The 21,097-nt window shown below is 38.6% G+C and overlaps 1 protein-coding gene across 5 annotated transcripts in view; it reads left to right on the forward strand.

The window, feature by feature from the left end:
* The first annotated feature begins 963 nt into the window (after positions 1 to 963).
* TSEN15 (tRNA splicing endonuclease subunit 15) overlaps positions 964 to 21,097 on the forward strand; it is a 28,046-nt gene continuing 7,912 nt past the window's right edge. For 2 of the 5 annotated variants that reach the window (XM_039357642.1, XM_039357641.1), the window contains exons 1-3: positions 970 to 1,169; positions 5,341 to 5,422; positions 6,891 to 7,026. In XM_039357642.1, the coding sequence (XP_039213576.1) occupies positions 1,002 to 1,169; positions 5,341 to 5,422; positions 6,891 to 7,026 (386 nt within the window). In that variant the 5' untranslated portion in view covers positions 970 to 1,001. Of the gene's footprint in view, positions 1,170 to 5,340; positions 5,423 to 6,890; positions 7,027 to 17,187; positions 17,818 to 20,444; positions 20,641 to 21,097 lie in introns of those variants that run through there. The other 3 variants (XM_039357640.1, XM_039357637.1, XM_039357639.1) reach the window with 3 other exon arrangements.

Genomic DNA, 21,097 nt, shown 5'->3' on the forward strand with positions numbered 1-21,097 from the left:
TATATGCTGCTTTCAGAGATGTCCTGTTCTCTTACTTTGTTTCACATTCTATTGTTGGATTTGTACTTTGGTGCAATACTAGCAGGATGCAAACATGGGAGGATTTTTTTTGCAAACTCCGTTGCCTCCACCTTGATGTCAGACGATCACTTGACAGAAGTTAAAAATTTATGCACAATGATAAAACGATAAAAGTTAAAATGTTTCTCATCATATGATAACCATAATTTAGATGAAGAAAATCTATGAAATTTTCCTTCCTATAAAACTCTTCCCAGCAATTTAACTATTAATTTGATATACCTTAAGGCAGGGGTCCCCAACTCCTGGTCCATGGACCACCACTGGTTCGCAGCATGCCAGCAAGCGGGCCACACAAACAAGCAAAGCTGCATCCTCGGGATGCAGGCAGTATTCAAAACCACAGCCCCTTTGGTCTGTGGAAAAACCTTTCTCCATGGCACCGGTCCCTGGTGATCAAAAGTTTGGGAACCTCCGCCTTAAGGTATTAATACAGGAATCCCTCTATCAATCTTGAAATAGTATCAATATTTTACCCTATAAAGTCAGGGATTTTAAATTATCTTTTTATATTAGTATTAGTCTGAAGTAAATAGTCAGAAACATTTACATCTACAAATAAGGATACTTAAATTTAGTTTTTCGAGAAACCATATCATGCTGTTTAATATATATCCAGCACAGTAATTTGGCAGGTGTGAGAAAATTTAGTGCTAGTCCAATGTGTTTGAGATACATAGATTCGTCTCAAATTCTGTTGTCTCAAAAATATATCTTGCAAATCAGGAGCTGGTAAAGAAGGTTTGTTAGTTTTAAAAAAAATCAGAAATTGGAAGAAGAAATTAAAAAATGAGAAAGAAATAAGAAAAAAAATATTCTTAAGAATGACACGTTTACTTGCTGAAAAAAGGAACCCTAAAGCTGTTTAAAAGTTTCGCGGAGGAACTATTTTGTTGCAACACCAACCGGAACGAAGCTGAATGACACGCGAATTGGGAATGGAAAAGTCGGAGAGTGATTGCGGAGACGGCTCAAAGGAGGAGGAAGGTTCGGTTGCTGGATGCTCCGGGTTTTTTGGTCGGGAGGAGGAAATCCCAAAGCCCGGGAAATGGGCCCTTCGAGAGGACTGGCTGGCAACTCATCCTACGGTTAGTAGAAGAAGAACTGGGGGAACAAAAATCTCCCTTCTGATATCTGGCTTGCTCATCTGTAGCAAAGTTAAATTCATCATTCATTTTTCGTAAACCCCAGAACTGCAATTCGACAGCTTGAAGTATGCTAAAATAAAATGTAGAAATTTAGTGTTTAAAAAGGGTGAAGATGTCGTTGATGAGTAATAATTTCTTAAGCCACCTTAAAGAAGTTCAAGTACAAGGTATAACAATAATATACTCTCTTAGGACGAGGAATGGTGTGTATGTGCCATAAGTAACATGAAAGATTAAAATGTAAACGAAATGAGAAATAACCTATTTTATGTTGGACTTTTGATCAGTGCAAGTTTGAAATGGTCATGTTTCTCAGTCTCTAGTAAAACGGAAAATAAAAGAATAAATGTGCAGAGTGGATCTTGGAGCTGGAGGATCTTTGACCATAACACACATTTCCCCTGAGGATAAATGTTATATTTTAAAAGACTGTAATCTTTGTCCAGCAACATTATATCTCCTGAAATGATAATGCATACATAAAAGAAAACAGGTCCCCAGAATTAGTACTTAACCATGTGTTAAGTTTGACCAAGCCTGAAGGAAGGGGGAAAGGAAGTGGTGTGTTATACTGTGGCCATGTGCCAATAAATTTATCGTAATTGTAATTTATCACCATGAAGATGATGTATAAGTATTAAGGAAGAAGATATTAAAAGGGGGGGGAAGGATTCTGGAGCATTTTTTGTTAAAGAACTATTTACCGATTGCCAGTCTGAAAAAAAACAGAATGCTTTTTTGATGTGAAAATTGGTTGTTCCATAAGAAGAAATCAATGGAATTGGTTGACAGAGAACCTGGATTTCAGGTGCATGTACGAATGAAGGAGAAGGAAGGCTGGTTTCAAGTAAAGAGGGTAGTAGTGCAATATATGTGGAAGTATTTTCATCTCCTCGCTATAATGATATGATATGGTTCTCTTCTGGAAGGCCCTCTCTTTTGGGTAGCCCACTCAGTCCAGGTCAAAGCGGATTGTTTTCATTATTTGTCAAGGACATCTTTAGGGGATAGGTTCTTCTCTTCGTTGCAGTCCCTGCCCTCTTGAATGGTCTCCTTCCCGTTTGGATAACTCCCATCCATATGATCTTCAGGAAATTAATGAAGACCAGGTTGTTTTCCCAGGTCTTGCTGACATGGTGACTATGGACCCGCCTTTTGCTTTGGTCTGGTTTGTTTTGGTTTTGTTCTGGTATTTTGTTTCTGGTCAATTTATACAATGGGGTTTTTTTTTTTTAGTTATAAGTTGCCAGAGTTATTGTCAAACTCTGTCAACATTGTCAATTTAGATAAATTCATAAATGTAAATGTTTTATTTAGATAACGTTTAATTTAGATAAGTTCATAAATTAATTTTTTTTGACAATTTGAATAGGACTTTCTTGCTTAAAATTTTGGAGGATATGGACTTTGATGATAATTTTATTAAATAGATAAAATCAATTTTCACTTCACAAAAGACACAGATAATTCTGAATAGGAAATTAACAAACCCCAGTGAGATACAAAAAGGGACACTGATGGAACAGTGGAAAAATATATGGTTAAGAGTATTGAAATTTACCATGAAAGAAACAGGAGGAAAATTGAGTTGTTCAAATTTGGTATTTGAGAACACATACCTTGGATAGCAAAGGTGACAAACAAGTACTGAAGCATATAAAACCAGAGATATCACTGGAAGACAAAGATCACAAAATTCTGCCTTACTTATATTGGCCATGTCATGCACTCAAACTCACTGGAAAAGGTAGTTATGTTCAGATTGATCAGTGGTAAAAAGGAAACAAGGCTACCAAAAAACACAGTGGCTAGATGTTATTAAAGTGGACACCAGTCAGAGCATAAATTGAAACAAACCGTACAAGATCAGAAAATGTGGAGAGAGCTGGTCTGTAGAATCACGTAAAATCAGACTCAATTGAATGAATTCTGTTTACTCTTATCTATTACCAATTTGTCTTGACCGTAAGTAATTCCAATTCTTGTATAGAGGAAGCATGGAATAAACTTGTACTCTTTTTGGATCTAACCCTGACTCTTAGTTTATTGCGCCTGACATTACTGTTGGTATATGAATCCAGAAAAATCATCTAGAAAGTATAAAAATACTTCAAATTTGTGTTGGAAATGTGGACAACATGAAAAGCCATTTTATCATGCCTGCTCTACTTTTTTAAAAAGCCAGAAATTTCTGGGTTCAAATACGTATACTGATAAAAAGAATTTAAACCAGAACTTTTTTTCTTGCTGGATGTCAGTTAGAAAAGAGCCATGGAAGATTATGTTTATACAATAGATGATACTGATGCAATATATGCAACGACTCTGAAATACCCAGAATGGAGAGTGGTTGGAGAAGATGACATAACTAGCAGAGATGGCAAAATTAATGTTTGATTAGAGGAAGATCAACAACTACATTTATTAGTGACTACAAATCCTTTGTGGACTTTTTGCTGAAAAAAAAAGAAAAATGAACTTGAGATTTATGGAAAAAAGGAAATTATGATATAATTTTAGAGAGGGTACAAAATATGAGTGCATTTATAGCTGTCAAAAACATCAGAAGCTGCTTTTTTCTACTTTTTTTTTTCAAAATTTACTATTTTTCTTTGTGGCTTTTACTCTTAAAAATTCTTCAATGAGATTGTAAATTAAAAATATATATTTTTAAGAAGTGTTTTTAAGGCTAGGTATATGTAAGTTCAGAACCCTTGACAATACTTCTCTTTATGAATTTAGATTAACAAGCAGATTTTGACAGAATGCAGAATTCCCATGATTCATTGTATTACCATAATAATCCCGTCTTATATCTTTGCTCTGTTGAAAGGGCATGTTTTTGCTGCTTTTATAACACAAATAATCTGAGGAGTAGGATTGCATTAGTCTGCTCAAGCCTACAAAATAAAAGCTTTATAATACAATTGTTTTTAGACTTTAAATTCTTAAGAAGATACAGAAGATACTTTGCTTCTAAAATTGGCTGAAGCTTTAAACTGTGCCAGATGTGGGTGAAATTTGCCATAGCACTTTAGCAAGGCTGTTACTAGATATACATATACAATCAGGATAGGCTGGATCTGAATCTGGTGATTTATTTTGAATTATGCATACACATCAAAAGAAAATAAGATTTGACAATCTTGGCCCCTGTGATGGTGGGAAATCTCTGGATATCATCATCATGAAATCAACAGCAGTAATAAAATACTCATTCCTGTGTTCCCTATTGGTATGAGCAATAAGAAAAGTATGATGGTATTACTAGTTTAAGTACTTTGATATTTAACATTTATTAGATTTTTATTCCACCTTTATTACTCAAAATGAGAAATATATAAAAATACTCCTTTCTTCTAACAATAATATGCTGACTTCATACTTTTGTCTGGTTTTCTGCTCCAGATTTTGAGCTCCAGATGACACTTAGATTCCAATAACAGCAACAGACCATATCCCCAGTTATAACAAGACACACACTAATCTTGGGTCAAATCCTTCCATGTTTGGATTCTGGCACAATCATCTATAATGTCTTCTTGTGCCAGGTGCTAAGCAAAACAGAGAAATAAATCAGTTCCAGCCCAGAAGCTTAAGGCAGAACTAGAGCTGTTTTATGAACCATTTATGCTGCTGCAATAAATTATTCCCTGCCGGCTACAGTTTTTGGAGGATAGTTTTAATTGGCATTTAAAACACAATCTGCAAGGTTTTTTTTAACAGACTTCGTCTAGCGTTAAATGTTTTCACTGACCTTTCCCCCTCCCCTATTTTTTGAAAGTGCTGTGTTTTCTTCTCAGAGTTCTGCCAAAAGAAAACCCTCTGCAATTGATGGGAAAATACTTTCAGAAATTGTGGATACAATTCTGTTTGGATTTTGTTGCCTAGAGCAAAGGTCCCCAACTTTTTGAGCACCAGGGACTGTTTCCGTAGCACTGCCTGTATCCCATGGATGGGGCTTCGCTTGTTTGCGCAGACCGGTTTCTGGCATGCTGCAGCCCGGTGCTGGTCCACGGACCGGGGATTGGGAACCCCTTGCCTAGAATATAATGTCTGAGAACTCTGTTAATGGATTTTACATCTATTGCTCTCCGTTGTCTTGTTTCAGTTCACAAAAATGATGTCATTGGAAGTGGCTGACAGCACAGGGGTATATGCTGCTTTCTTAGTTTATCTGGACCTTCTAGAAGGTAAGTTAGTGGAGATAGCTTAAAGGGCAACCTGTAAGATTGGTGTATGTGTGTGTAAATGCTGTGGTATGTGCAGTATTGCCAAACAAATGCCAAGAATAGTTTTCATGTGCTTCATGAAATCCTTGGATTTCTGCAGCTACAGTTTAAAGCTGTGTCCTGTTGAAGACTGGGATTCCAGTTATCTTAAATGTCTACAAATCCTCCCAACTTTAGATTCCCTGGGCAAATCTTAGCACTGCATATACAAGTGAACCTATATGCGCATACACCCAAACTACAGTCCTGAAAAGGTTGCTTCCCTGTGTTAAAAGTAGTGGAGATACTGGAAATTGGAGTAGTTGGAGTGTCCACTTGCTTTAGTGCCTTTGTTTGTGAGTTGGAGAAAAAGCATTAGGATGTGCCTCCCTGCTTATATGGGGTGACACGGTGGCTCAGCAGTTAAGACACTGGGCTGGTTGGCTGGAAAGCCATCAGCTCATGTTTGAGACCTGAGCGCCATGTGATGGGGTGAGTGCCTGTCCTTGCATCAGCTCCTGCCAACCTAGCAATTCGAAAACATGCAAAGGCAAGTAGATAAATAGGCACCACTTTGGAGGGATGGTAACACTGCTTTGTGATGTCATGCTGGCCACATGAGTATGGAAATGTCTTTGGACAGCGCTGGCTCAGTGTCCTTGAAACAGAAATGAGCTAGCAGAGTAAAATCTGCAGGGACTCTTTTACTTTACCCTGCTTATATTGCTCTCAAAGAAGTCTGTTAGGCTGTAAGACTTTATATGTTAATGCCATGAACATAATATCAAACATACATACATAGAGCCCACCCATTCAATATGCAAGAGATGGGTGGAACACAGTATGTTCTATGGCCACTGACTGATGTCCTCTTGATATATTAGGATTACCACTCCTGGAATCACACTATAGCACACACACAGTTCAGATTTCTTGACTAGGCCATTGCATGCAATTACATATGATTAGCACTTTTGGGGGCAGAGGGCAGCCCTGCAAATTCTCTGACACCAACATACTCATGATGAAGGGATTCTATGGCTTCCATGTGTTGCTAAACTACCGTTTCTAGTATTTGTAGCCCACATAGCAAATCGGGAAGGATGCTAGGAGAGATCAATTACCAATATTGGGAGGGCCACAGGTTCCTTTTCTCTGGGTGTAGTCTGCAAAAAAAAAATCCTGCCAATCTTCTCTGTTAGGACAGGTAGCTTACTAAATCAGATTACCTATTTCAGAAAGTTGTTGTGAAATTAAAGAGAAAGAGAACAAACACAGTTGAGGGAAGAGAGCAAGGCAGATGTATTTAATCTATATCTTGAGGTTTGTAAGACCATGGTAACTAAATGTGTAAATGCTGGCTAGAACATTGAGGTCCTTCAATGAAAAGGTTATCATCATTGTTTCATAATTCATTCTGGTTTTTGTTACTCTCTGCTATACCCTTCAGTTCGGAACTGGCAGGAGGTATCCTTCACTGGGCTAGCAGAGTTCCAGCTGGTGTGCCTCCATGGACGTGAGAAGGAAACCGAGCCTTTGCAGGTAGTGGTGCCAGCTCCTGCCCAGGTATCATTCAGCCATGAGAGGTGAGTGTCTACAGAGGTGTTGTATTTTTTATTTATTTTTGCAGTTATATCAGACTTGATCTAAATGAGAGCTCTCTGAGAACTCAGTGGTATGAATGTGTATCAGGAGGTATTTTTTTATTTTATTTTCGAGTAAGAATATTATCACCAGGTAACTCCATAACTGAAAAGGAAATTTAGTCTGGATCTCCTTGGCTTGAATACAGCACCTTCACTACTGCACTACATTGTCTGTTTTCTAAGCAAAATAGCTTAGCATTTAGCTTTTAAGTAGCTTTTCTCCATCTACTAGCTTCCCTCCTTCCTATCCTCTTCCCTCACCAAGTAAGGATAACAAAGAAGGGTAGTTCACTCATACCATTACTATCCTTTCTTTCTGTGGGTGGAAAAGAAGAAGGAAAAATCTGTGAGGCTTTCTAAATATACCCATTGAGTACCCAAACACAGAGCATCTTTAAAACATGTGCAGATGGAAAAGTTATCCCTGTAAAATAGAGATTTGCAAAATTTAATGTGGTCCTTGGTCCTTCTAGTAACTAAAAAGTGATACATGAGAGGATGAGTAGAAAGATAGGCCAGAGAGTTCTGGGCTTCTCCCCATGATATAGAATAATTTCAATGTGCACAATTTGTACAGATTGCAAAATGGAGCTTTGCTTAATGCTCAGTCTTGCGTCGTCCTTATTTGATGTTCTTTGCTGTTATACACTAGAGCAGTGGTTCTTAACCTTTTTGAACAAATCGCCCCCTTGAGCCAATGAGGAAGTTGTCATCGCTCCCCTCCCCCAACATAATCTCTCAATCACAACATAGGAAATAATTCTTCAATTTAGGCAAACATTTTTTTTTTGTTTTCTTTAAAATTATCATCAGGACATATCGATGCAAATAATTTATTTCCAGTCTTTTTCCCATAGCTCAACTGTGTGAAAAATTTTGGTGCCACCCGGCACTTTATTCCCAAACTTCGTGATACATGTATTTAATTATTATCTTATTTATTCAAGACACTTAAATGTAATCACCACTGAAAACAAAATTCAATTGGAAGAAAGTGAAATGCCCGAAAAGAAAAACAGTAACATTTAATGATTGAATTACAAGTGAAATTTAAGATGCAAAAAGAAATATAAAAAGGGCATAAGAACAAGCTGCAATGCAGGAACTAAGAATTTCAAGACGAAAACTCTGAAACTAAATTAAGATTTGCGGAAAGTATATATAGTCACGCACACTGTAAAAAGGATTAAAAGACACAAAGAAAATATAATATCAAACTGGAGTGCATGCTAAAAAAGTACAATACAAAGAGACACACAAAATGTTTTACAGAGTACAACAAAAATTCGAAAACAAAGCTGAAAACTCAAACTGTGACGTCAACATTACAGCTGACGTCACAGGGGACAGCTACTCAGCATGCGATGTTTCGAAAGAAGCGCTCCCCCCTCCATCACTGCCCATTCTGGCCAATGGCGCACCATTGTATGGGTAGAGGCTTCTGCGCAATGTGCATGAAGATAAGCGATGCGTATTCACATATGTACAGCATTCTGTACTGAAGCTAGCTGGAGGAACATTTGAAAACACAATTCAATCCACTAATAGTGAACGATCTGATGTTTTTGTACGACAGATATACAGTGATTCACTGTACAAAAAAGTCTCAAAAGTGTTCCCAAAGCTTCTCGCTCCATCGCCCCCATATTGCCCCCTTTTTGTTCCTTCGCCCCCGCATTGCCCCTTTTTGTTCCATCGCCCCCCTGAAAAACAAAATCACCCCCTGGGGGGCAATATCGCCCAGGTTAAGAACCACTGAACTAGAGCACAGCAAGTTTAGAGGAGTAGAACAGATAACCAAATTGTAAAAAATGGAAATGAAAGATTCATCAATGGTTTTACATTTGGGGATGTATCTGAATTTCATTATGGCAGTTATAAACAATGGGAATTCTCTGTTCTGATCTGATTTCTGCATCTAGCACCAAATTATGAAACATATCTGGCACTTGACTTCCAAGCATGCATTCAGTTTAATTGGTGTTGTTGGAAGGCTCTTATTCCTTCTGAATCATGTTTAATGGCCCAATGCATACATGTATTAACTTTTTAGTAAAATTCATTTTTATTGATTGGAGTTATAATCAGGGACAGATAAATGGATGCAAAATTGTGTAGTGTTACTCCCATAAGCCTCAGCCAGGTAGGAGAATTATAATACAACTATACTGCCAACCTCTGAAATCATCCCTGCATCTTCTACATTCATTATGTTTTTCATGTTGTGTGTCTGTAAATCCATATTGTGAAGACTGTCGGCTCTGCCTTTGGCATCTGAATGAAAGAGGCCTATTGCTGGATGGCAGATTGAAAGATCACTTAGTGGTCAATCTTTTTAGTACGGCAAATATTTAAATGGATAATTCTTTCAAGTGGGCTTCTTTCTACGTTTGGTTTCTGCTTCATGAAGATTTTTTGCCCAGCAACCCTGTGTGGCTACAGCAGGATTTCTTCTCTAACAGTTTGTGCTCATTGTCTTATGTACTTATGCACCATTTTAGGACTACCAGATTAGAACTGCAAAAATCTAAATGGCAGCAAGGTGGTGCTGAAAACTTCTATCCAATTAAGTAAAATAATAAAATCTCATGTTTTGGCAAAACACGTGAGAGCTCTGTATTCTTATGTAACATATATATACACAAACACACACGTATTTGATTACACCAGTGGTTCTCAACCTGTGGGTCGGGACCCCATTTGGGGTCGAACGACCATTTCACGGGGGTCGCCAAACAACGCAGTCCGCCATTTCCCCCCCCCTTTTCCTTAGCTGTGCTACTCCCTTTTATTCTATTGGCTTTTGAAAGCCAATAGAATAGACTCTCTTGAATAGAGTCTAATTCTATTGGCTTTCAAAAGCCAATAGGAATTGTCCAGGCTGTCTCTGCCCTGCTGAGCCCGCCAAAAGTCCCATTCTGCAAACGGTGCTGCACCAGTTGAGTAGTCCTCGACTTATGACCGGTTGGAAGTCGCGGCATTAAAAAGGTTGAGATTACACAACAATATGTAATGATGCTTCCACCTGAAAAGGGTGCTGACTTCTGTTTTAGCTTTTTATGGAATCCCAAAGATATAAGAAACCAAGATGTTGAGGTTCAAACCCGGGTTTGAAGAATAATATATATATATATATATATATATATATATATATATATATGTATATGTATATGTATATGTATATGTATATGTATATGTATATGTATATGTATATGTACATGTATGTTAACAATTACACTAAAAATATGATCCCTGGGTATATCCATATTTAAAACCAAACAAATAAATGTGAGCACCAGGGAGTGCTAAAAAATTTAATAAAATTTAGTAAAATGTCAATAAAATTACAATAAAACCAATAAAACGCCTAGCTTTCATCAGCAACTGCTGACATCATCAGGGCTCAAAATGCCGGTCAGTAGGAGAGTCCTCTTTATAGATTGGCCAGGGTCTGCACCCGGCTCCTAGATCTTGTCATTGGGCCTGATGGGATAGGCTGTTTCCCGGTTGCCGGTTTCTTATTAGCAATAATTGATTGTCGTATAGAGAACATCCAGGGTGAGTTAATTAAAACTAGGATGGAATGTATAAAGATCGGAGATAAAGAGAGGAGACTCCTGGGAGCAACAACTACCAGATCGTACTCGAAAAGGGGAGAAACAGCCTCATTAGCATGTTTGGTGAATACGACCCGCCCACCCCACCTCGCAATGCCGATCTGCCCGTAACAACAGGCAACACGAAAGAACCCTCAAGACGGCACCGTGCAAGCAAGGAGCAAGGAGGAAACAGGGGGTGTGATAGCAATTAACTTGAATAACATCTGCGGAGACCATGATTGGGGAAAACACAAAGAAAATAAGAGACAGTGCATTGCAACGGGGCAATCAGAACGGAGTGAAAAAGGGGGGGATGAAGGTGTGCAACTAAACAAAGTGGGTGTAGCAATAAAGCAAAAAAAGGGGGACGTTCCACCAAACCCCGAATTTGGCAAAGAGAAAACACCCGATGACATTTACACAAGCAAGAAATGCAAGAAAGCAATTATTGCTAATAAGAAACCGGCAACCGGGAAACAGCCTATCCCATCAGGCCCAATGACAAGATCTAGGAGCCGGGTGCAGACCCTGGCCAATCTATAAAGAGGACTCTCCTACTGACCGGCATTTTGAGCCCTGATGATGTCAGCAGTTGCTGACGAAAGCTAGGCGTTTTATTGGTTTTATTGTAATTTTATTGACATTTTACTAAATTTTATTAAATTTTTTAGCACTCCCTGGTGCTCACATTTATTTGTTTGGTTTTAAATATGTATATGTATATATATATATATTTGAGGCAGCTTCACCTTTCCAGGAAAACATTTTTGGATACAAAATAAATTCTTTGTAATCAAGAGGATTTTCTTCAGAGTGCTTAAAACCATACTCCAAATGATTATAGTAATCAGAATAGATGAGAATGAGTAGCAGGCCCCAGGTTCTATTTGGCTTTATTTTCAAAATTAAGTAATAAATGTTGCCTTGTAATAGGCTTTCTCATTCCTGCTGTCTCCTTTCCTGTTAGTAAAATTTCTACATTCATAGCAATCGGAGCTAATTTTCACATGAGTGTAGAAGGTGCAGGTATTTTTTTAAAAAATTAGTTTATTAGAAATTTCTTAAAAATACAAAAAAAAAACCCCAACTAACTAAAATATATTTGAAACCAAACTATAAACAGAAGTAAAGAACATAATTACTATAATAACAAACAGAAAACAAGGAAAAGAGAAAAATAATGAATATGCCACTTGTATAACTAGTATTAAACAAGATATGAATATTTCAAATTAAAAAGAAATAAACACTGTTGTAAAATGAAATCTGTGCCAAAGAGAAACGATCATTTATTATTTAAAAAAATGCCTTTTCAAAAATGGGAACAGTATATATCCAGTTCTTAATGCCTGAAATAAGAGTGCTTTTTCCATTTCACAAAATTATTCCCTTAGTAATTTCCCTTATTTGATATAACCAACGTTCCCTAAAGCCAATAAAATTTCTGATTTTTAGAACATAATTCAAAGTAACATTACTCTAATATACAGTATATAAGTAGACTGATAGGAACATCCCAATGTCAACAATGTTAACACTTTCTCATAAATCTATAAATGTAATGTTTTAATAATAAACTCATAAAAAATGAAGGTGCAGGTAATATGGAAAGGTGTATTCAATTTTCCTCTTTCCCACTGGGATATTCATTTTTGGCCCTACAGGACTTTTCAAGTAGAAAATCAGCTTGCCCAGTCTCTGGATTGTTCTTTGGTTCTCCATAGAGCTTGTCAAAATCCCCATTCATGGCAGATGCACTTTACAATGCTTTCATTGTATTTACAGATAAAGAGCTTCACAGTCTGATTCCTTTCTCTGTTTCTTTAACAAATAATCTTTGTAGAATGAATTCCGCCCCAACAGTGATGCCTGAAGGCGTCAGAAATGCTGACTTCCTTAATGCCAGAGATAACTTCCCTATAGGATATTCACATAAATCATAACCAGCAGAGAGTAGTATGTAGACAATCACCTCACACATTCCTGTTTCAGGTGAAATAACAATGACATCTTTGCTACCGTGCTGACTGCCTGTTTTGGTTTTGGTTTTTTTTTTAAAACTTGATCTCAGTTAAAAAAGAATATGCCTGCATTTGAATAGTTGCAATGGGGCAATAGAAAGGGACATTGAAGTTAAGAATTCAAAGGGAATTATATGTGATTATATGTGCCTAATAAGACTTGGTGGAAATGGGAAAGGATGGAAAAATGCAGGTAGTTCTCGACTTAAGACCACAATTTCTGTTGCTAAGAGAGACATTTGTTAAGTGAATTTTGCCCGATTTTACGACCTATCTTACCACAGTTGTTAAATGAATTGCTGCAGTTGTTAGTAACACAGTTGTTAAGTGAATCTGGCTTCCCTAGTGATTTTGCTTGTCAGTAGGTCTCAAAAGGGGATCACATGGCCCTGGGACACGACAACCGTCATAAGTATGAGTCAGTTAATGAATATCTGAATTTTGACCATGTGACCATGGGGATGCTGCAATGGTTGTAAGTGTGAAAAACTTACATTATAACTTTGAACTGTTACTAAATGAATGGTTATAAGTCAAGGATTATCTGTAAGGGAATGAGCTGATTCTTGCCATTTTGGAGTTAGAATGATAGATTTGATTTCTGATATTGACACTGGACAACAGGGAGGCATGGCCAATAGTGAAGGATATTTGGGCATCACAGTTCAGCAAAAATACAGAGGTTTGGAAGTTTCCCACCCCTAAACTAAAAGTTTTGCAGAATTTGATGGGACTGTCCGAGGGTGAATTGACTTAGTGACCTCATGGTCACATCCATGCAGCTTTTTTGGATAGTATGTAAGTGGTTTGTCATTGCTGCCTTTTTGTCCATTTGCATATGCTCTGACCCATCTCAGCTTTTGAGATCTGCAGTGTACAAGTTTATTGGAATAACTAAGGGGAACAAATAATAGATATGAAGTGAAAGAGGTTAATATAACACTGTAAGTGTAAATGTATGGGTTAAACTAGCACCTTATATTAAGACCAGAACTTATTTTTTTCATTTCTTATAATGTTTGAAGAAAGTTTTTGTGACTCTGGATTGGAATCACTTGAGTACCAAAAAAAAAAAAAACCCCTCCCTATTAATTACTTTCCTGAGGAGGTTTCCACCATGTAGGCTTTTTCATGACTTTTTAATTACTATAAGCACAAGAGATTTAGATGATGAACAACAGGGACAGAAAGAAGAAAGATTTAAACTTTCATTTCCCCTACACCGGTCTTCTGATTTGAATCAGAACTTACGTGCTCGTGTTAGTTCAAAACACAAAGAGATGGATCTAAAGTTATGCTGAACACCCACTCTTAAAGGCAACAGGAAAATTGCTCTTTGTGGTCAAGGTTGCTGGGGAGAGCATAGGTTAGACCTCTACCAAGTTTTCATTGGGTCTACCGAAGTTTGCTGCTTCATGGTAGTGTCATTTAGCCTTCTAATGGTTCTGATGGCTGATGTTCTATTGGCTACCTCTATCTTAGACTGAAGCAACATAATATATGAAGAAAGCTGGAAGGGACTTTGGAGGTCTTCTAGTCCAATCCCCTGCTCAAGCAGGAGAACCTATACCATCTCAGACAAGTGATTGTCTAGTCTCTTCTTAAAAATCTCCAGTGATGGAGTGCCCACGATTTCTGGAGGCAAGCTGTTCCACTGGTTAATTGTCCTCACTGTCAGGAAGTTTCTCCTTAATTCCAGGTTGCTTCTCTCTTTGATCAGTTTCCAACCATTGTTTCTTGTCCTTCCCTCTGGTGCTCTTGTGAACAAAGTGACCCCTCTTCCTTGTGGCAGTCCCTCAGATATTGGAACACTGCTATCATATCTCCCCTATTTCTTTTTTTCTTTAGACTAGCCAAACCCAAATCCTGCAGCCATTCTTCATATGTTTTAGCTTCCAGGCCTTTGATCATCTTAGTTGCTCTTCTCTGAATTTTTTCCAAATTCTCAACATCTTTTTTGTGATATGGGACCAAAACTGGCTGCAGTATTCCAGGCGTAGTCTTACTAGGATTTTATAAAACGGTACTAATATGTCACGTAATCTTGATTCTATGCCTCTGTTTATACAACCTAGGATTGCATTAGCTTTTTTGATTGCTGCTGCACACTGCTGGCTCATATTCAAGTGATCATCCACTAGGATTCCAAGGTCCCTCTCACAGTTACTGTTTTAAGCCGGTCTCGCCCAGTCTATACTTGTACCTTTGATTTTTCCTGCTTAAATATAAAACTTTGCTTTTCTTCACATTGAAACCCATTTTGTTGGATAGGGCCCATTGTTCAAGTTTGTCTAGCTCTTTTTGGATCCTGAGCTTAACTTCTGGGGTGTTGGCTACTCCTGTAGTTTGGTGTCATCTGCAAATATGATGAGTTCCCCTTCAATTCCCTCATCTAAGTCATTTATGAAGATATTGAAGAGTACTGGGCCTAGATGGAACCTTGTGGTACCCCACTGCTTACTTCTCTCCATGTGGATGTAGTGCCATTGGGGATTACTCGTTGAGTATGATTTGTCAGCCGGTTACAGATCCATCTGGTGGTTATGTTGTCTATTCCACCTTTTTCTAGTTTACCAAGGAGTAAGTTGTGGTCTACTTTATCAAATGCCTTACTGAAATCTAAGTATATTATGTCCACACCGTTTCACTGGTCTACTAGTTTAGTCACTTTATCAAAGAAACCTGTGCTAGCTACTGCTTATGACTTTGTTTGCAGATCTGTTTTTTGGTTATCTTTTCTAGGATCTTCCCAGGTATTGACGTTAAACTGATTGGTCTGTAGTTTCTGGGGTCCGTTTTTTTCCTTTCTTGAAGATGGGAACCACACAAGCCCTTTTCCAATCCTCAGGTACTTCCCCGGTGCTCCAGGATTTATGAAAGATGTGCTGCAATGGTTCTGAGATAACATCTGCCAGCTCTTTCAGAACTCTGGGATGTAATCTGTCAGGTCCCGGTGATTTATATTCGTCAAGGTCGGATAGGTGTTCTCTTACCATTTTCTTGCTTAATTTTTGTTTTTAGTATGTCTTTTGCAGTAGCTTTTTTTAATATGTTGGGCTATAGTTTCTTTTTGTGTGAAGGTTGATGCAAAGTATGAGTTAAGCAGCTCTGCTTTCTCCCTGTTGCCTGTTATTTCCTTGCCATCTTCTCTCTTTAATTTCCTTGACTTTTTTCTTCTTGTTAATATGTTGGAAGAAAGTTTTTTTTATTGTCCTTGATTTCTGTTGCAAGTCTTTGTTCGTTCTGAGCCTTTACTTTCCTGACTTCATCTTTGCATGTTCTGGCTGTCTGCTGATAATTGTCCTTAATTATGTGCCCCTCTTTTCACTTTTTGTATTTGTCCATTTTGTCTTTTAGTTTGTCAGAGAGATCTTTGTGCAGCCATGCTGGTTTCTTCTTGAATTTCTTGTTTTTCTTTCTCAATGGTATTATGCTGGTATGGGCTTTTATGATCACATTTTTCAGGGTTTCCGACACTTCTTGGGTTGCTTTCTTCTTTAAGATTTTCATCCATGGAATCTTTCCTAGGTTCTCTCTGAGTTTGTTAAAGTCAGCTCTTTTGAAGTTTAAGACACTGGTTGGATTGTTTTCTATTGCTAGTGTTTGTGTGTTGTGTCGTTCGTCTCAATGTGGAGGAAGAAGAAGAAGGGGTAGTAATCTGTAGGCCTAATTATTTTGGTTATGTTCTCAGCCACATCTTTGATTTTTGCTCCAGGAAGACAACATACCTTCCTGGATTGTATGTCTGGTCTGCAGATGGATGATTTTGTTCCTTTGAGGATAGAATCTCTTACCAACACTCGCCTTCCTTTTTGGGGGGCTGCAGTCTGGAGTGCTTTTATGTTTATCTCAGGTGTGTTTGCTGATGTGGCTTTTTTAGGAATATTTGAAGTGACTTTTTAAGGGATATTTGAAGTTGCTTCTTTGCTTGGTGTCTGCATGTTTTCTTTGAGGAGGAGGTTGTGGGTCTGTGTGTTTCATCTAAGGGGAGAAATTGATTGCTCAGTTTTAATGGGGATGGTTCTGGTTGGATAGGATTGGACAGAAGTGGTTTGTTCGTTGTATGCTGTTTCTTTCTTTGAGCCTTGTGTTTCCTTCAGTGTGTGACATACCTCCATTTGTCTTCCTCCAAGGGTTTATCAGTAAGGTCAAATCCTCTAGGAGTTATTTGTTCATTATTCGCTTTGGTTTGGATGGAGCTTTCTTTCGTACGTTGGGGTTTGGCTAGAGTTGCCTTTACGTTCCTAACTTTTTCCTGTAGTAGTTCACATAATTTGCATCTGATGCAAGCATTGTCAACTTTGTTTTCTAGCAGGTTTTCATTATAATAGATGCAGTCCTTGGAGGAAAAAAATCACAAAGCTTTTAGAAACAGAGGGTGGGTATTAATAATGCAGAGTACATGCTGCATTGATTTCAGGTGAAATTTAAATGACATGGGCCTCAGTGATGACTTTTATTCCTTCCTTCCATTTTTCCAGGTTAAGACAGATCATGAAGAACACAGGCACAATGCAGGCAAAACTGGATTCCCCACTTTCTGTCACCCTAGCAATAGTTGAAATAGACTCTACAATTGTCTACTATAAATTGACGGATGGTTTTGTAATGCCAGATCCTCCGGACAATCCTGAAGATGCAGACAGCAAACAAGGGAGGAAGAAGAGAAAAAGGCTGTTGAGATGAAGGGGAAGCGGATAAGGGTTCTCTGGATTCTTCTAATGTAAATGAGTCTGATATTAAAAGGGGCAGCTGGAAGTTGGAACATTTGTTGGAAAATCCCCACTAAAGCTGGAGAATTGGCAAGATTCTCTTGTAACAAAATCAGACATCAAAGATGTCACAGACCAGTTTTAGAATCTGTCTTCTATTCACAAGTAACATCAACAGTGTAGATGTATTTCAATAAACCATCTTTTTGGGAGTGAAAGTGAAATCTACTTTTTATTTCTGAGGCAACAGTTGCCCTAATACGGATACTAATTTTATAAAATATCTGTTTATTCCAATGAATTGCTTTATGTGTATTACAATAAAGTATTCACAGTCCCTGCTGTATTTACTTGCATGATTGCAGTCTCCTTGCAGAATAAAGAATTATGCAGTAAAAATTGGTTATCGTTCACACTCATATAAGGGAGGACAGGTCCCCCCCTTTTTTTTCTGTTTCAGATCTGGTGTAGCTGGAAAAGATGTCTTAATGGTACCGATAGTTGCCAGTATTCTCAATACCATGATCTTGTTTGGAGATGATTCTCCGGGAACCATTAGAACCATAAGAAATATTACATAGCACAATCCAGTCTGTGTACCATATCTTCTACCTTTTTAAAGCTTATTGCAAGAATCCTATACTAAAGGAATGGAATTATCACCTCCTGATAAACCAATTAAGATTAGGTTGCGATGGTAATTAATACATGTAACTTGGGTTGGACGTGTTGCATAATCGCAGTTCTCCCAAGTTTGGATTGTAGACATTTGCTGTCCCAAGTAGGTAACATCATCAATGGACTAGTTTTGAAGTATGGTCGTGCGATGCTACTACAAGAGTAGTGGGAGGATATTCTTTTTCTGTCCTCATTAGGTTGCTCGCTTGGGAGTCTTAGGTAGAGATAGGAGAGGTCTTTTGTTGTGTGGTGGTTGAGTGAGAGGAATAGTCTTGTTGTGACTTGAAGTGATGCACTAGTGCTGGGCATTTGTTTATATCTTTTCACAGGTCCCTAGATAAGCAGTATGGGGGGGGGGGTCAGTGGTTAAGATGCTGGGCTTGTCACCTGGAAAGCTGCCAACCCAGGTTTGAGACCCAAGTGAGCACTGCCCTCTCTAGTCAGCAACGACTAGTGGAGTAAAATCTGCAGGGCCTCCTTTACCTTTTTTTTTTTTTTTTTTACCTTTTATAGGTTCCTAGACAGAGCTCTTCTATTGTAACCCTAGATAGGGTTTATCTCTGTTGATGGCAGCTTGGTGGGAATGCTATACTTTCAGCAATTTGGCTTTTTCCCATGTGTCTTACTCTTAAGATTTTCATTTTAAAAAAAATGGAAAATGGTTATAAGTCAGTATGCAGGTAGTCCTCAATTTACAACTATTTGTTTAGTGACCATTCGAAGTTAACAACAGCACTGAAGAAACTGACTTACGACTGTTTTTCCACACTTAGGAGCCTTGCAGCATCCCCATGGTCACAGGAGCAAACCTTGGGCACTTGGCAACTGGCATGTATTTATGACGGTTGCAGTGTCCCAAGGTCATGTGATCCCCTTTTGCCACCCTCTGACATGTAAAGTCAAGATTCATTTAACAACCTGATTACTCAATAAACAACTGTGGCAAGGAAAGTCAGATAATGGGGCAAAACTCACTTTACAGCTGTCTTGATTAGCAGTGGAAAATTTGGATTCAATTGCGATCACAAGTCAAGGACTACCTGTAGTTACTTTATAGGTATAGAGCCTGTTTGGTCTAATGGTTAAGGTACCAGATTAGAAACCAGGAGATTGTGAGTTCTAGTGCTATTTTAGACATGAAAGCTAGCTGTGTGACTTTGGGGCAGTCATTCTCAGCCCAACCTCCCTCCCTGAGGGTTGTTGTGGGGAAAAATAGGAGGAGGAAGAGATATTAGGTATGTTCATTGCCTTGAGTTATTTATAGGATAATAATGGCAAGAAATAAAGAAGTAATAAAAAATCTAAATAATTAGAATAGAACAGTGATGGCAAACCTTTTAGAGACCGAGTGCCCAAAAACCGCTCTGCCCTGCCCCACCTCTCCTGCCCACAGGGCCACCCACCACCTCCACGGCCCGCCACAGCAGATTGCCCAGGCAGCCCAGCAGCGTCATGGTGGCCACACCCTCTGTCTGCGTTCCACAGCATCATCTGTACGCAATGGGGCACGAGGGCGGAGTCTTGTCCCTGCTGCCCGGCTGCCATGTCCTTGGCTGCGCTGCTCTGCGCAGGCTGCACCCAGGGCGACTCTCCTCCAGAGGGGCTGCTGGTGAGGGGGCCATGGGGGGTGGCGGGGCTGGGGCGATGGCGTGCGTGCATACAGAGAGGGCTCTGAGTGCCGCCTCTGGCACCCGTGCCATAGGTTCGCCACCACTGGAATAGAACGTTAATGTATTCCAAGATGTCTCTTTATGTTTTTTTAAGAATCTTGGATTTTCTCTTTTCAAACTTTGCTGTAGAAATAGTATGTGTGCATGTTCTCAAAACCTATTAAATATGTTCAGGTATTTAAAGACCCCACAAGCGCATTTTCAAGCACAAAATTACATCATTTCAAAAGCAGCAGGAGAACCAAAGAAAGGCAAAGGGCTAGGGGATTAGATTCATTTTATTAACTTTATGTGTTCTGCACCTGCAAAAATCCAAGGAACTGCTAGATGCAACAGAGAGTTAAGAATTTTCTGTAGCTCGCTGTTGCCATTTAGCACTTATCGGATGTTTGCAGCCCAGATCCAGCAGTCTTAGACTATATAATTAAAGTCTGAATGTAGAGAGCTTATGCAAGTGTTGCTGTTTATCTGTTTTCTAGCCTGATATTTGAAATCAGAGTTAATTGTAGCAATATGTTATTTTGAAAAATGCTTGTAAGATGTCTATTGCTGCAAGTCTCATTTGACTTAAGTGGGACAACCTTAACACTGTGCAAATGTGGTTCTGAAGAATCATGCACCCGTTCTAATAAATTTTCCAAGCTAATTTTGCTGACTTTTTCCTCCCTTTCTGTAAAGCTATGTCAAAATTGAACAGCCCTCTCCCAACAGAGGGGGGGGGGATACAACACCATCTATCTCTAATCGACAACACAGTCCTTTCAATAGTTCCAAGAAGTCTCCACACCCATTTGCACTTCTCAAATGACCCTGAGGACACAGATAAATCTCCAAGTGACCTCAATGACTCTCTAAAAGAATGCAAATGACCAGCTGTCTGCAAGGAGTACAAATCCTATTCTCCACCATCCAGTCAGAACTGAAGAAGCTTCTTGGATGAGAAGCAAAACGTCTTCAAAGAAAAATAAGAAAGTCCAGTTGCCTCTTGAAAAAGCACATTTGGGACACTTCTCCACATTTTGCTCCAACATATCTTACCCATACTTTGAACAGCATTGATACTTAATGTCTATCCAGGTTCAAAGGATAAAAGCCCAAGCAAAGCAGGTTCTTTATTGATGAATGTTTGATTTGATGTAAATTGCTTGACATATTTTGCTGATATTGTTTGATCTAGAGTGATTGCTTCATTTGTTTCTCAATTTCTGAAGAAATCAAAATTGTCTCTCCTGCCTTGTGGTAATTAATAATGGCATGGCTGAAAGTAGGGAGATGATGCGTAAATGGAAAGTAGGGAGATCCTGAGTAATGAGATCAAAAGCACTGATGAT

Source organism: Crotalus tigris, unplaced genomic scaffold, assembly GCF_016545835.1.
Source record: "Crotalus tigris isolate CLP2741 ecotype Arizona unplaced genomic scaffold, ASM1654583v1 scf7180000018938.1368258, whole genome shotgun sequence".
Taxonomy (NCBI): Eukaryota; Metazoa; Chordata; class Lepidosauria; order Squamata; family Viperidae; genus Crotalus; species Crotalus tigris.